Source organism: Eubalaena glacialis, chromosome 9 (assembly GCF_028564815.1).
Source record: "Eubalaena glacialis isolate mEubGla1 chromosome 9, mEubGla1.1.hap2.+ XY, whole genome shotgun sequence".
NCBI classification, from domain to species: Eukaryota; Metazoa; Chordata; class Mammalia; order Artiodactyla; family Balaenidae; genus Eubalaena; species Eubalaena glacialis.
This window is the reverse complement of record NC_083724.1, coordinates 120,186,044-120,203,527: the sequence shown is the minus strand read 5'-3', so window position 1 is coordinate 120,203,527 and position 17,484 is coordinate 120,186,044. Positions and strand designations below refer to the sequence as shown.

Here is a 17,484-nt window from a genome sequence, read left to right as displayed (position 1 = left end):
AGATGCATCAGATGGGGTGCACAGAAAGGGGCCACTCAGTGCCTATACTGGTCCCCATCCACCCCTTCCTGGGCAGTCCCCAAGGATGCCGGGTTGCCCTTGAGATACAGTGACTGGTTCATGCAGTAGCACCATGTCCTGTGTGTTCTAAACAACCCCAAGGCGACTGCCGAAGGAGTCTGGGGCCATCCAGCGGAGGAGTTCCCCACAGTTGAGGGGTTGGCAAGTTGATCATATCGGTCCCCTCCGTCCAGGTGAGCATTCTAAACGTGCCTCAACCTGTGAGGACACTGTGTCTGGCTTAACCCAAACTTTCCCTTTTCCCACTCAAACCAGGCAATTTCTTTTCACCCATTAGGCAATTAGAGAAACTGAATGCCCCGTATGGATGCCATCGTCAGATAGCAATCAGGGGTCATGTTCAAAGGTCATGATGTGCAAGACTGGGTAAAATAGCATGGTATCGGATGGAGGTTCCATCTCTCCTATAGCCCACAAGCGGCAGGATTGGTAGAAAGGAAAAAATGGAATATTAAAGCAGCAGATTAAATTACTAACAAGTAAAACAGCATAGCCAGGGGGACTAAGTTACCACTTTGGCTTTGATACATTTGAGCAATCAACCAGTGGGGCCTGTTGCCCCGTATTCCAGACTGGGGACCACTGCCAAAGCACCCAGTACTGTAAAGGTACAGAAATGGTGGAAACACTGGGGAGCAGCGTGCTGTGGGCTGCGAACGCCAAGCCCCATCACACCTGGGACACGTGCAGCTACTGGGATCTGCGGTGGGATATCCCACAGGGATGGGTGGGTTACCTCACACCCCTGGGTGAGGGGGAACCACTCAGTCTCCCCTGGGACCCCATTGTCCTGCTGCCAGCTGGGACAGTGGAAACGCACCACACCTGGGATGGAAGGTGCACCCTTGAGTGAGGGGAGAAGTTGGGGTCCTGGTCTGGCATCTCTGGCCCCCAGTCTATCGCCTCACGCCTAACAGTACTCCTCCCCGGCCAATGTGTGTGGTTTGCACAACCAGGTCAAGTTCCTAAAGAGCCAGAGGGCACGCTCTGTTTCCCACTGGAACCGCCCTTCGGCTGCCATCTTTGTCCCCCCCATCGGCCTGCAAGACGTCATAGCTCACGCAGAAGCCCTGACTACATTCACCTAGCAAGCCTTGAATGAAGCCGACGAGGCTGTCTTTACTGAACGCTGAAGTGCCTGTAATGAGGAGGGCTGTCCTCCCAGACAGGATGGCCTTGGACACTGTCCCTGCCTCACAAGGAAGGATCTAGACAGTGCTGTGTGTTCACACCCGATGAGTCTGCTGATGTGTCATCTTCAGTCAATCACAGGAGGACACAAGTGAAAGTCCTGCGTGATCAGACCTCAGCCTAGAGGACTTCATAAACCAGTGGTTCGAAATCACAGGGCTCTTGGTGGAAACAAATTGTTATGGTTTTGAGAATCATCTTGATCTGTGTCCTCTCTTGCCTGTACCTGTATTGCTGCAGAGGTCTCTGCCTGCAATGCAGTCAGACGGCCGCCTGGAGCCACCTCCAGGCTCAAAAGACCCCTTGCAGACCCGCTCAGGGCACACTGCAAAAGTCAGGTCATGTGAGATTGTAAGAGCCTGTCTCAAGGGGTGGGGTGTTGGAGGAGGTCACCAGGAGGTCATGGCAACTGGTCCACCTGCCAGCTGGACCTGAGTGATGGGAGGCTCCTCACCCTTCCCCTGTCCTTGCAAGGGACATCCACCAACCATTCCCAAGGTGGGAACCAGTTTCAAGGATGCAGACTTGAGAGAGTAAAGTGATGTTGAGACCATCTGGGCTGAATAGTGACTGGACCCTGTTAAGGCCTCTTTATAAACGTTTAAGATTCAGGCAGATGGGTGCAGAGATCAAGTTGTCTTGCAGGACAAGCCTCATGTGTAAGTTTCCTGCATATTAAACCCACCCCCTGCCCATCTGGAAGGTCTGCCTCTCTCCCTCTCTCCTTGCCCTCCATGTTTGGGGGTGGAGTAGGGGGCTGGCTTGTGAACCAACGGGTAATCAGAGAAAGCTTTGCATATTCAGAGTTTACACAAGAACATCTCCAGGTTTCATGGCAAAGTTTGTTTTGAAATTATTTATTATATTTTGATCTGAAGGTGATGTTTATTATAAATTGGTATTATCTAAATCTGTAAGATTTCTATGATTGCTCAGCACTCATCATTGGAAATGCATGGCTGAGACAAAACATGGGTTTTGTATTTTAAAGTTATTTGGTTATTTAAAACTTCCCATTCACAGCTGAGTTTGGGAAAATTTCTAATTATAAAAGCAATATTGATAAGAAAAAAATGCATCCGTTTTTTTAGTATTGCTGTTATAACCCCAAAATTGTTTTATTCCATTTTCTTCTATTTTTATATTTTCTGTTAATTTTTCCGTCTTTTCTTTCTTGTCATCCTCCTTTTAAATTTTTTTCTTTTTATTCTTAATATTTTATATAAACTCACCATCATCCTTTGTTTATTCCTCTGTTGTTTTCCTGAACTCACCGCTATTATGAACAATTTTTTTAAAAAATATACAGATAATAGTCACCTGATCTGGAAAATCTTTCTTCTGATTTAACTACCTTTTTTTATATTAAGTCCATTTTTATTCTTTCAAAACAAGTGGATCCTTTATAAGCTATAAAGATGGACCCAAGGTAGATAATTTTTTCATAAGCACAGTAGTTGTACTATTTTAAAATAAGAAGTAAGACCTTTTATTTGCCTTGGAAAGGCTCTTAGTGTAGAATTTCCTCACTGAAATTATTCATCTTTTGTTTTAAATTGAAACTTTCAAAAGTGTTCTCTTTATTCTGTTGATGTTTTATTTATTTCCAAAAATGAACCAAATAAAAGGGAAATGGTATGTGAATATGAAAACATTTATTTTACATTATCTTGACTGTTAAGATTGTGAAAATAAATTTCATTCAAAACATTTTTTGTTTATGACCAAAATAAACACCATAAAGAGAGAAGTAGTTTCAGCCATGCACACAGAAATAATTTTCAAGGTGACATTAGAATATATTGAATTTTACTAAAGCATAAAGCATGTTGTGACTACAGTTGTTGACTTTGTGATAATTTCAACTATAAGCATAACCACGCACCATAATTTGACAGAAATCTAGGTGGTAGGCAGTATTTAATAGTTGTTAGGACCACAATGTTGGTCTTAATAGAACTGGTCCAAGTCCTGACTTGGCCCCTGTGGTTTCATTCAAGTTATTTTACTTCTCTGGGCCTTCGATTAATTAGCAGAAAAATAAAGGTTTACAACCAAAGACTATCATAAAGACCGAAGGATCTTCCATACACAGAGTATCCAACTTAGTACCTGGTACACAGCATTCAGTAAATGCTTGCTAATATTGTCACCAGGCCATTCAAATATACTTGATCAAAACAAGTAACATTGTACAAATCACAAACAAAAGTATTTCCATGATACAAAATCAATACTACTGCTATTTGCACTTGGGGCAAGTGAAAACAGCTAGGCATTTATGCTCAGACGAGGTGGTACACTAAATTATTCACGTCTCTGGATGAAATAAAATTGGAAATGGTAGGTGCTGTGTGCGACACATGCTTTTATTTTTAAAATGGAAAAAGGTTTTAAAATGTGGATTCATCTGGTCACTAGCAACAGCTTCCTTTTCAGTAGACTGAGGAGGATGACTTATTCGAGTATTCTTTGATTGCCTGTGATGTGCCTGGCTGTGTTTACCTGCCATGCGAAAGGAAATACCTCCTTTTTATGCTCTGAATACTTTCCTTTTCCACAGACATTTCCACTGGGCCTGGGAGATGGGCAGTTCTATGCATGGACAGATGGTGTAAGAAGAAAGGACTGGCATGACTATGGGAGCATTCAGAGAGAGGCTGTGCGCTCAGGTACGGAGTTCAGTGTACCCCGAAGTGCTACTTTGCTTTGTCACTTACAGGATCTCTCATTAGCGTTTCTTCTGCACCCAGTAAGGTAGGTTTCATGGGGACATTGGAGGTCAACGCTGGGCAGAACCAAAACAATTTCAAATTTCAGAGAGAGAAAAAAAATAATGAATAGCCTTTACAGTATGAGCTGAACAAAGAGGTCATTCGAGTTTTAGAAATCTGCCGTGCTTTATACTTCCAGAGTGTCTTTCAATCATTTCTGGGGGTGTCTTGGATTTATTCATGAGACTTGACTTGGAACACATGTATCTTGAGCTAGATTCACTCATTAGGGCTGTGGTGTATCTATAACTGGCTGGGCCAAGGATGGAAGGAGGACCGCAGTTCTAGACACTGGCAGGTGGTTCAGAAGAGCTGGGGACCTGAAGTTGGCCATACCTGGGCAAACTAACAGGCAGTTCAGTGGGATCCAGTAGGTCTGTCTATGCAGAGCAGATTCTAGTCTTAGGCTAGGGATAGAGGAAACATTTTACTTCTTGGAAAAGTAACAGGAAAAATTTTGTCCTTCTAGAAGGACTTAGGTTGTTGGAAACAGGGATTCAGAAGGGTATAGACGTAATAACCGAGTGAAGGTAATAACCTTCACTGATGATAGGAAGTCCATTTTCTATTATTCAACCAAAGGAGCTCTGTTGGGTTTTTTGTTCGTTTGTTTTTGGTTTTGTTTTGGATTTTGGTTTTTTTTGTCATGGTGAGGATATCACAGAAATTGAGAAGCTATGGTTTGGTAAAGACATCTTAGCAACACGGAAATGGTGCATCCCAGGTCAAATCAGCAGCAGGATCACGAGTAGCCACAGGCTGAGGTTCTCCTGGCCAGCCTTCCTCCTGACTTCTCCCCCCAGGAAGACAGGAGTGAGATATTCAGATAGTTATGACAGTGTTCAGGGCTTTGGATGTTCTCAGCTCTGGATCAGGTGTGCTTGACTTAATTAGAGTCTTCCATTTTCTTCTTTCATTCCTTTCCTCCAAATAAGACTGTCCCCTACCCCCCTGCTTGTCATAAGAATGTTCCCTGTCCCTCAGAGCATCAGCCTCTTCCATATGACATCATCCCTCCAACCTTGGCGTGACTCCGTGAACAGTGACAAAGGCAAGCTCCTTACCAGAATCCGTACTTTTCCAATCCTCTGATCTTTTTCCTCTATTTGCTTGATCAGCCCTGTATTCATCCAACCATCTGTTTCTTTTTTTAACCACAAGATGCTGAAAGTTTGGGGAGATGTTCTCATAATTTAACCACAAGTTAGTAATAATAATAAAAATAATAATAAATGAATAGATGTTTTGTACTAGGGGCTTCGCATATGTATTTTATTTAAATTTCACAATGACTTTGATAGGTATTATAATCCCCAATTTGTAAAAAGAAAAAAGGAAAGAAAAAGAAATGAGTTCTTAAGAATTCATGAAATATTATCCAAGGTCAAACAGCCAGTAATTTGTAGAGAGAGATTAAAAGTCAGGTCGTCTTATGCTCCGTTACACCCCACCATCAGACATCGAATGATAATATCTGGGCAAAATGAAGTAATGGCAAGAGAACATACGGGAGAGAGACACACCTGAGTTCATATCCTAGCTTTTCTGTGTAAGTGGCAAGTCAGTTTGTCTGTCTGATGTTCTACTTCGCAGAATTGCTATAAGGATTAAAGATACTATATCTAAAGTAATTGGCCAATTATTTGCACATATTATAAACTCCACCAATGATAATTGTAATTATTTTTCCATCTAAGTTACTTTCACTTGATTTGGTGTGCCTATCCTTTGCTTGTGCCAATGAGTTTTGGACACAAAATCCAATACTTCACATTTATTTCTGCTACGTACTACCCTTTCTGCCTCCTGGAAAAATGTACCTTTAATTTTCTCATCAGAGCTCAGGGCAAGGGAAATTGACCTACAAAGAAAACTGGTGATAAAACAAGTTTCCTAAAGTGCAAATTTTGTGTGCAATTAAAATTCTTTTAAATGCTAGTATGTATATGATTCACTGGAAGATACATGAAAAGTGCAATAGACTATAATTTATCATTTTTTAGAAATACCGTAGAATATAACCTAAATAAAATATGCACACACAAACACACATGCAGTTATAAAGTCAAAATAAGATAAACATCTCTGTTCCCAATAAGCAGGCCAAGAAAAAGGGTCATTGGTACTATTCTGTCTCCTCCAAGTCTTGGAATTTGTATTCACTCTTACTTTTCTCTGTAATTTCTCATGTCTAAACAAATATTGTTGCATTTTGCCTGTGTTTGGACTTTATCTAAACATTGAATCATATAGTATGGCTTTCTTCTTTCATTCAAAATTATTTTTGAGATCCATTCTTGTGAGTGTGTGCACTTATAGTTGATTCGTTGTAACTGTTGTTTAATGTTCTTTTTTTTTATATAAACTTTTCAAATCTTTGAACTCCTAGGTTTTTTTAAACATGTATTATGACAATGGTCTCATTGTACCATTCTGTCCTCTCCCTTCACCCGAACTAAATATAAAATCATTTTTAGCAGTAAAGCAGATAACTTTTAATGAAATGGGTGAACTCCAAAATGGAAATTATAAGACTTCAAAAGATTATTTTTTTCCCCACCCCCATCCTCCCCCCACCCCCGCTTTCCCCCCTGGTATCCATACATTTGTTCTCTACATCTGTCTCTCTTTCTGCCCTGCAAACCAGTTCATCTGTACCATTTTTCTAGATTCCACATAATATGCGTTAACATACGATATTTGTTTTTCTCTTTCTGACTTACTTCACTCTGTATGACAGTCACTAGGTCCATGAACGTCTCTACAGATAACCCAATTTCGTTGCTTTTTATGGCTGAATAATATTCCATTGTATATATGTACCACATCTTCTTTATCCATTCGTCTGTCGATGGGCATTTAGGTTGCTTCCGTGACCTGGCTATTGTAAATAGTGCTGCAATGAACATTGGGGTGCATGTGTCTTTTTGAATTATGGTTTTCTCTGGGTATATGCCCTGTTGTTTAATTTTCCACAACGGTTTCCACTTTGTAAACATTCTGAGAGTTCCCGGGTTTGGGTTATGTATGATGCTGCTCTAAGTATTCTTGTGCATGGTTCTGGGATAAAGACAATATTTTCTTAGGGTACATATTTAATAGTAGAATTTGCATGTCCGAGGAATGCACGTTTCAGTTACATTATGTAGTACATGACAAACTGTTTTTCCAAGTTGATATGCTGATTTCACTCCAATCAGTAATGGATGGAATTCCCATCGCTCTGCATCCTGTCAACACTTAATATTACTGTCTGACTTTTCATTTTTCTCAATTTTGTGGTATGAAATAATCACTCATTGTCACATAAATTTGCATGTTACTAATTTTAATGTAGTTGCTCTCTTATTTATGCTTATGGGCCATTTGTGCCTTCTCTTAGGTAAAAGTCCTATTGATTTCTATTTCCAGTTTTTTGATTTCTTTATTTTTCTTATCCACAGAGTGCCCTTAATTTTTCTGAATAATATCCTTCAGCAGTTGTACATGGTGAAAATATCTTATCCCACATTTTGTATATTTTTTTAAAAAACTCTATATATTGCCTAATGAGTAGAAATTCTTAATTTTGTTTTAGTCAAATTTACAAATAATTTTTAAAGGATAGGCTTAATTGCTGTTCTACATTGTCTTTTTAAGCTTGAGAATTTTACCTTTTACACTTAGGTCTTAAATGCAGCTCATCTTCATTTTTATATCATGTGAGGTAGGGGCCCAATATTTGTTTAGGTTTTACCTAGTTAGATATCCAATCAACAGCACCATTTATTAGAAAATGTATCTTTTCCCACATCGATCAGCAGTGTTGACTCTATTATAAAAAGTTTCCATATTTGTGTGTTCTCATTCTGGTTTCTCAGTTCTGTTCCATGAGTGAAAAACTTTGAGCTAATGAAATAATATCTTATGTACTATATCTTTATAACAATTGTTGATATCTGGTAAAGTTCATTCTGCTTTCTTTGCTTTTCTTCTTGGGAATGTTTTGCCATTCTTAACATTAGGATTTTCTTTAAACTTTTAGATTCAACTTGTCCGACTTTATGCACAATATGCAGATACACACAGAATATTGGAATTTTAGAATTGTATTAAGTCTATTGATAAATTAGGGAATAATTTACATTTTTTTCAGTATTAAATTATTCATTCTATAGTATATCATTATATTTTTTGGTGCTTATTTGTTATCTTTAAGGGTGTGTCTGTAATTTGATTCTCAGACATTTTCAGTGTTATTCCTAGAAAACTAACATTATATGGGTATTGAGCATGTTGTTGATCTTATTGAAGTTCTGAACTATTTGTAGCTGGTATAGAGAAAGGTTAATAATTTTTAAATATAGACCCAAATTTAGAAAACATTCTAAACTCTTTTATGAATTATAATCATTTACCCATAAGTTATTTTGGATTGTTAGTACAGATACTCATAATATCTATAAGTAGTGACAGTGTTTAAAATTTTTTCCATCCTAGACCTTATAATTTTAGTTATTTTTACTCTGTTTCTGCACTTGCTAGGAACTCGAGTATCATGTTGTCCAGTGGGTATTGGTGGCTGCTTTTGATTTGTTATGGTTCTGACAATAGCAAATTAGATACTTGTGTTAGCATTTAATCTACTTAATGAAAATGTACACTGTTTACTAGGCCTTCTGGATATGACTTTCTGAGAGTTTTACTTTTTTTACACCTAAATGAATGTTGATTTTAATCAAAATTTTTTTTTGTTTGCATGTATTGAAATAAGATACATTTTCTCCTTTATGTTTTTGAGTATGTTGTACCTATTGATTTCTAATAGAAATCAAACTTTGAAATTGCGGACCAAATGTGACTTTTTATTTATTACTGGACTTAGTTTGCTACTATTTTAGCAATATCACATCTTTACTCATGAGTGAATATTGGCCATGAATTTTTCCTTCTCATAGAATCCCTGTCAAGTTTTGGTAACAATGTAATGATGGCTTCATGAAATGACTTGACTAATACCTCTCATCTTTCTACACTTTGTAATTGCTTGTGGTATATTAGAATTATTTATTTACTAATAGTTAACGATCATCTTGTGGGTGAAGATTATCTGGACTGGGCTTTTCTTAGAGCAAAGATTTTTCGCTCCTGGGTTAAAATGTTCATATTTGTTAACACATTTATTCATAACATCCTCTTAAAGATTTTATAATGTCTGTCATGCTTAAATTAATGTTGCTTTTCCTTTCAAATGTCATTTATTTGTTTTTTTGTCATTTTTCCTTAACTTATTACACTAGGAAATTGTCAATTTTATTAATTATGTCAAAAACCAATTTTCGACATAGTTCATCTTATCTATTGTGTTTTTCTCATTGATTTACAGTCATACTTATTACTTCTTTTCTTTGACTTTTACTATATTTTTCTGTATTAAAGAATTAGATTCATACCTCCTTAATTTCAGCCTTCTTCTATTGTAGAATAAGCATCTAGGACTCTAAATTTCTTTCCAAGCACTGCTTTAAGTAAATCACACTGGTCTGTGGTTTGATGTTTTATATTTGTTTGTTATGTTTTAATTATATTGTTTTAGTTATGTTTTCAAATGTCTGTCCTACTTAATAAACACTGAAAATATCTTAAAAATATGAAAATCCAGAAAATACTTCCTGGTGAGATCTCAATAATCTTTATAGAAGTGTATTAGCATAATATACCAGATGCATTTTATCAAATGTCTTTGTTAGTGTTTTTATTGATGTTGTTAGTTTATGTTTTGTTTTGACAATTACATCTTTGTGGCATATTTGATAATTTTTGAAATATCAGGTATTTTAAGTAATTGTTTTCATATAAGCAGGTGGAATATAGGGGGAAAGGAGGTAGTTGAGTTATGAGGAAATGGTGAAAATGCTTCCACCTTTGAGAAAAATGGAGAGTTCTTGTTTTCTTTTTTTAATTAATTTTTATTGGAGTTTAGTTGCTTTACAATGTTGGGTTAGTTTCTTGCTTTACAGCAAAGTGAATCTGTCATACATATACATATATCCCCTCTTTTTTAGATTTCCTTCCCATTTAGGTCACCACAGAACATTGAGTAGAGTTCCCTGTGCTACACAGTAGGTTCTTATTAGTTACCTATTTTATACATAGTAGTGTATATATGTCAGTCCCAATCTCCCAATTCATCCACTCCCCTTCCCCCTTGGTAACTGTAAGTTTGTTCTCTACATCTGTGACTTTATTTCTGCTTTGAAAGTAAATTCATCTTATTTGAACTTTGCAAATAAGTTCACCTGTACCATTTTTCTAGATTCCACGTATAAGTGATATTATACGATATTTGTTTTTCTCTTTCTGACTTACCTCACTCTGTATGACAATCTCTGGGTCCATCCACATCTCTGCAAATGGCACTATTTTGTTCCTTTTTATGGCTAATATTCCATTGTATATATATACCACATCTTCTTTATCCATTCCTCTGTTGATGGACATTTAGGTTGCTTCCATGTCCTGGCTATTGTAAATAGTGCTGCAATGAACATTGGGGTGCATGCATCCTTTTGAATTATGGTTTTCTCAGGGTATATGTCTAGGAGTGGGATTGCTGGGTCGTATGGTAGTTCTATTTTTAGTTTTTTAAGGAACCTCCATACTGTTCTGCATAGTGGTTGTACCAATTTACATTCCCACCAACAGTGGAAAAGGAATTTACATTCCCTTTTCTCCACATCCTCTTCAGCATTTATTGTTTGAAAATATTTTGATGATGGCTGTTCTCACAGGTGTGAGGTGATAGCTCATTGTACTTTTGATGTGCATTTCTCTAATAATTAGTGATGTTGAGCATCTTTTCATGTATTTGTTGGCCACCTGTATGTCTTTTTGGAGAAATGTCTTTTTGGAGAAATGTCTATTTAGGTCTTCTGCCCATTTTTTGATTAGGTGGTTTGGTTTTTTTGATATTGAGCTGCATGAGCTGTTTGTATATTTTGGAGATTAATCCCTTGTCATTTGCTTCATTTGCAAATGTTTCCTCCTATTCTGAGGGTTGTCTTTTGTTTTGTTTATGGTTTCCTTTGCTGTGCAAAAGCTTTTAAGTTTCATTAGGTCCCATTTGTTTATTTTTGTTTTTATTTTCATTATTCTAGGTGGTGGGTCAAGAAGATTTTGCTGTGATTTATGGCAAAGAGTTTTCTGCCTGTATTTTCCTCAGAGAGTTTTATAGTATCCAGCCTTATATTTAGGTCTTTAATCCATTTTGAGTTTATTTTTGTGTATGGTGTTAAGGAGTGTTCTAATTTCATTCTTTAACATGTAGCTGTCCGGTTTTCCCAGCACCACTTATTGAAGAGGCTGTCTTTTCTCCACTGTATATTCTCGGCTCCTTTGTCATAGATTAGGTGGCCATAGGTGCGTGGATTTATCTCTGGGCTTTCTATCCTGTTCCATTGATCTATATTTCTGTTTTTGTGCCAGTACCATACTGTCTTGATTACTGTAGCTTTGTGGTATAGTCTGAAGTCAGGGAGCCTGATTCCTCCAGCTCTGTTCTTCTTTCTCAAGATTGCTTTCTCTATTCGGGGTCTTCTGTGTTTCCATACAAAGTGTACAATTTTTTGTTCTAATTCTGTGAAAAATGCCCTTGGTAATTTGACAGGGATTGCATTGAACCTGTAGATTGCTTTAGGTTGAGAAAATGGAGAGTTCTTGCATGAAAAAAAATATATAAAAGGAGCAATTGAAGGATAGATTCCCAGACCTCAGGTGTAACTTAGAGTTCTTTTCTGGTACCTCTGTGCCCTTAGAGTTATAGTAAATTATAAGGATTTTAAAAAATTTGTTACAGGAATTCTAACTAATGTTTTTAAAAAAGCAGAGTTTCTATTATTTCATAATCTTTGTTTGCGGAGTAGCATTAACCAAACCAATTTACCAATAGATGAATAATATCCAACATACCATTTCAGGTTCAGGAAGGCTTCCCAGAAGAGGTAAACCAAGTTTTCAAGATAAAGTCATATCCTGATACTAGATACATTTGTGCTTTAATCCAAGTAATTTTCTGAATGCTCTTTCTCATTATTTCCTATGAACCCAGTCATATTTTAGGCATTTTTCTAATCATATATCTTATATATGATCCCATTATATTTCATTTAGTTATTTCACATCATTTGAGAACTTATTGACATTAGATTTTATCTCTTAACGGTTTAGCTCTCCTTTTGAGTTTTATTGTATCACAAAATTGATAAGCATGCTTGTTGAACCATCATTCAAATTATTTATAAAAGTTGAATGGAAAGAACTGCCTATGGCATTTCCCTGAACTGTGAACCTAATAACTTCTACTGGATGTTGACAAGAAAATGTAATTAGTATAGGTAGCTGTTTCTTAATTAATATGTGATGTTCCTGAATTCTCATAACATATTTTTGAAGTCATCCATCCAGAGTGATGCAGGGGTGTGTGTGCATGGGCACACTTGCACATGTGATTTATGAAATTGTTAGTAAGACCCCTGATCTGTATTTGTAGAGAGCACCTATTTTTAGTTTTGAAATTTTAAGATTTTTCTTGTCCAGTCTTCTTTTTATTCTAACTCAGAGTTTCACTGTGTTTATCACTGTTTTTTTGGATTTCAGTATGTGTGAACTCAACGTGAAAAAAGCTGTTTTCAACCTTTGTATTCTCTCTCTTTCTTTGAAATAGGTTAAATCCTCATATAATCACAATCAATTCCTGCATCCCACTATATGCCTCAGGAATCCTGTGAAATTATATTTAACTTCTCACTGTTTCCATTTGCTTAGTTGTACTTACAGGTTTGACTCGTCAAGGCTTTTACTATCTTGTCATTTTAATAATTTGTTCATTCACTTATTTGACAAATACTTATAAATGTCACTATATTTCAAATACTACTTCAATGTCTGGAAGAAAAAGATGGACAAAAATGAATTCCAATGGCTGTTGTATAGTGAGAGCATAGTTGCAGGAGCTTTCACTCCAACCATGACACCATGGTTGTCACAGTGCCATGACATGACCTGGTTATTGACACCATGGCTATTTGAATCCTGAACGTTAATCTCTCTTGCCTAAACTATTTCAGTAGCCTCTTCACTGATCTCCCTGCCCCACTGTCAGCTCTTCAAATTACAGCCAGAGCAATCTTCTAAAAATATATATCAGATCATTTCACTCCTCTGCTCCAAAGCATACAAAGCCCAGTCATCATATCCAAAAGGTACTCCAAGTCCCTTCCATAAGTATGAGATACAGCGTGATCCACCCCTGACCCAGGGCTCTGTCCTTCTCTCCTGCTGGTCGATGTGCAGTCTCTCCACTGGCCGTGTTGTCCTCTTTGTTTTCCCTCAAGGATGATAAACACGTTCCAGGACTTTTCACTTGCTGTTCCTGCTGCCTGGACCAAACACTTGTGGTCTGTATCTTCACAGCCCACCCTCCCCTTCCTTAAGGTCATGAGACAATATATCACCTGCTTTGATATGACTGCCAATCACCATATAATCATAGAGCGAAAGAGTCCTTTTCATTCTCTCTCCATCACTTGGCCCTACCTAATTTTTATAGCAATTATCCTTCTATCTATATTTGTACACATCTGCATTATTTAATGAGTTAAAAATTTGATATTCCCTGAATTAGAATCACTTACCCAAGGGCTCTAAGTCACATTAGCTTGAATCATTTGAATTGGGCTTTTTAAATAATGACACTCCGGTATTTGGAAAGTACTGTGAGCATGGCTGCTATTTTTCTCTTCTTGAGATTGCATCCCAGGCCCCCTTAAACCTCAAAATCTGAGTTACTAAGGGGTCATACTAATCAGTCTGAATGTCCATCACAAAACATCTGAAAGGTCTGAATTAAAACGCTATTTGAGAGATAAGAAAGTACCATGCTTTAGAATGATTCACATTAGGCTTTCCTCAGTTCCTTTAAACAGAGCTCCCTTTAGCGCTGATCAGGGACCCATTTTGCTCTTAAATGTCTTTATTCTACATAATTGAACAAGATTGCCAACCAAACAGAATGGGAAACGAAATGTGCTCCTTCTGGGAGAGCCTGTAACTACTTTGCTTTCAGAAAGTACAAAATGGTAGTTTTGCTCTAACTACCGCGGCTCCTGGTCATCTTTTATTGATGCCTCATGTCTTTCTTTTTTTTGCCCTGTGCTATATAGTAGGTCCTTAGTAGTTATCTATTTTATATATAGTAGTGTGTATATGTCAATGCCAATCTCCCAATGTATCCCTCCCCCACCCTTTCCCCTTTGGTAACCATAAGTTTGTTTTCTACATCTTTGACTCTGTTTCTGTTTTGTAAATAAGTTCATTTGTACCATTTTTTTAGATTCCACATATAAGCGATATCATTCATGTCTCTTAAAAATAGTATCTGGCATCTTTTTTGTCACTACAAACAATGAACATTGTTTATTGTTAATAATTTAGTATAATTGGTACGTCTATGATGTGTTATCAGTAAATTTCATAATGAGATTTGTTGGAAGGTGGTCAACTTTGGGAATATTGCCAAAATAACATTCATTATTATTCATTAGATTCAAATGAACTTTTAATGAAATATTTCCTTTGACACTCATTGTATAGTAATGAAAATGTAAACTGAAACTGAAAAGATGGTGAGCATTCTGTTGAGATATATCATTTACCTGGCTAATAACAGAACAAAATTTAGCTGAAACTGAAGTGAGTGACAATTACCTAGGGAAAAATACCTTCAATATCACAAGATGAAAATAGCAGTGTAGAAATATCTCAGGAGAGTTGTCAAACTGCACTCAGTTTGTGTTAAAAAAAGACAAAATTAACTTTAAAAAATAATTCAATCTAACCATATGTTGCAGAAGTTGAAATATCAACTTCCCATGGGCAAGTGTGCATGGGATTAATTAGCCTTTTTTTCCTCATTAGTAAAATGTGGTTTGATGATAATGCTTATTACAGAGTTATTTTAAGTGTTAATTAAGTTATTTAAGTAAACTGTCTGGGCTGTAGTATATACTCAATATATGGATATCTGTAGGCATGTGGACCTTGTTTTATTGTACTTGGCAGATATTATGCTTTTTGGAAACTGAACATTTGTGGCAACCCTGCTTTTGAGCAAGTCTGTTGGCACCATTTTTCCAACACGTTTGCTCATTTCCTGTCCCTGTGTCACATTTGGTAATTCCACAATATTTTAAACATTTTTATTATTCTTGTGTTTGTTATGGTGATCTATGATCAGTGATCTCTGATGTTCCTGTTATAATTGTTTGTGGGGCACCATGGACCACTGCACCCATACAAGATAGGGAACTGCATCGGTAAATGTTGTGTGTTCTCACTGCTCCATGGCCACCCATTCCCATCTTTCTCCCTCCCTCGGGCCTCCCTATTCCCTGAGACACAACAGTATTGAAATTAGGACAGTTAGTAACCCCACAATGGCCTCTAAGTGTTTCAGTGAAAGGAAGAGTCCCACGTCTCTTGCTTTAAGTCAAAAGCTAGAAATGATGAAGCTTAGTGAGGAAGGCATGTCAAAATCCAAGACAGGCTGAAAGCTAAGCCTCTGTGCCAAACAGTCAGCCAAGCTGTGAATGCAAAGGAGAAGTTCCTGATGGAAATGAAAAGCGCTGCTCCAGTGAACACATGAATGATAAGAAAGCGAAACAGCCATACTGCTCGTATGGAGAAAGTCTTAATGGTCTAGGTAGATGATCAAACCAGCCCCAACATTCCCTTGAGTCAAAGCCTAATCGAGAGCAAAGCCCTAACTCTCGTCAAATCTGTGAAGGCTGAGAGAGGTGAGGAAGCTGCAGAAGAGAAGTTTGAAGCAATAATGGTTGGTTCATAGGTTGAAGGGCAGAAGCCATCTCCATGACATAAAAGTTCAAGGTAAAGCAGCAAGTGCTGTTGGAGAACCTGCAGCAAGTTATCCAGGAGATCCAGCTAAGATAAAGAATGAGACAACAGACGTTCAATGTAGATGAGATAGCCTTCTGTTGGAAGAAGATGCCATCTAGGACTTTCACAGCAAGGGAGGAGAAGTCAACGTCTGGCTTCAGAGCTTCAGAGGACAGGCTGACGGTCTCATTAGGAGGTGATGCACCAGGTGATGTAAGTTGAACCCAATGCTCATTTATGAATCCAAAACTCTTGGGCCCTTAAGAATTATGCTAAATCTACTCTGTCTGCACTCTATAAGTGGAAAGACAAAGCCTGGATGACAGCACTTCTGTTTACAACATAGTTTACTGAATATTTTAAGCCTACTGTTGAGACGTACTGCTCAGAAAAAAATAGATTCAAATATTACTGTGCTTTGAGTAGGCATCTGGTCACCCAAGAGCTATGACGGAGATGGACAATTTTATTTTCATGCTAGCACGACATCTACTCTGCAGCCCATGGATCAAGGAGTAATTTTGACTTTCAAGCCTTATTATTTAAGAAATACATTTTGTAAGGCTATTGATGCCATAGATAATGATTCTTCTGATGGATCTTAGCAAAGTCAATTGAAAACCTTCTGAAAAGGATTCATCATTCTAGATGACGTTAAGAACATTTGAGGTTCATAGGAAGAGGTCAAAATATCAACATTAACAGGAATGTGGAAGATTACTTTGAGGGGTTCAAGACTTCAGTGGAGGAAATATCAGCAGATGTGGTAGAAAGAGCAAGTGAACTAGAATTAGAAGAGGAGCCTGAAGATGTGGCTGTGTGGCTGCTATCTCATGACGAAACTAATGAATGAGGGTTTGCTTCTTGTACATGAGCAATGAAAGTGGTTTCTCAAGATGGAGTCTACTCCTGGTGAGGATGCTGTGAAAATTGTTGAAATGACAACAAAGGATTTAGGCTCTGCCATAAACTTAGTGGATAAAGCAGCCAGCAGGGTTTGAGAGGACTGACTTCAGTTTTGAAGTTCTGCTGTGGGTAAAATGCTATCCAACAGCATGTCATGCTGCAGAGAAATTGTTCATGAAAGGAAGAGTCAATGGATGTGGCAGACTCCATTGTTGTTTAAGAAGCTGTCACAACTGCCCCAGCCTTCAGCACCCGCTGCCCTGACCAGTCAGCAGCCATCAACATCCAACATCAAGGCAAGACCCTCCACCAGCAAAAAGATTTTGACTCGCTGAAGGCTCAGATGATGGTTAGCATTCTTTAGCAATAAAGTAGTTTTAAAGTTTGTTCTTTGTTTTTTTCAGACATAATGCTATTATACACTTAATAGATTACAGTACAGTGTAAACCTAACTTTTAAATGCACTGGGAAACCAAATATTTTGTGTGATTTGCTTTACTGTGATAGTCACTTTATTTTGGTTGTCTGGAACCAAACCCACAGTATCTCTGAGGTTTGCCTGTGTTCACATAACCTTGATTCCTATGACTATGTGATATA

The 17,484-nt window shown here is 37.5% G+C and overlaps 1 protein-coding gene across 1 annotated transcript in view; it reads left to right on the top strand.

The window, feature by feature from the left end:
* The window catches only part of GALNTL6 (polypeptide N-acetylgalactosaminyltransferase like 6), a 1,192,984-nt gene that overhangs the window by 408,744 nt on the left and 766,756 nt on the right, over positions 1 to 17,484 (top strand). The window contains exon 2 of the mRNA XM_061199500.1: positions 3,836 to 3,944. Coding sequence (XP_061055483.1) covers positions 3,836 to 3,944 — 109 coding nt within the window. The remainder of the gene's footprint in view (positions 1 to 3,835; positions 3,945 to 17,484) is intronic.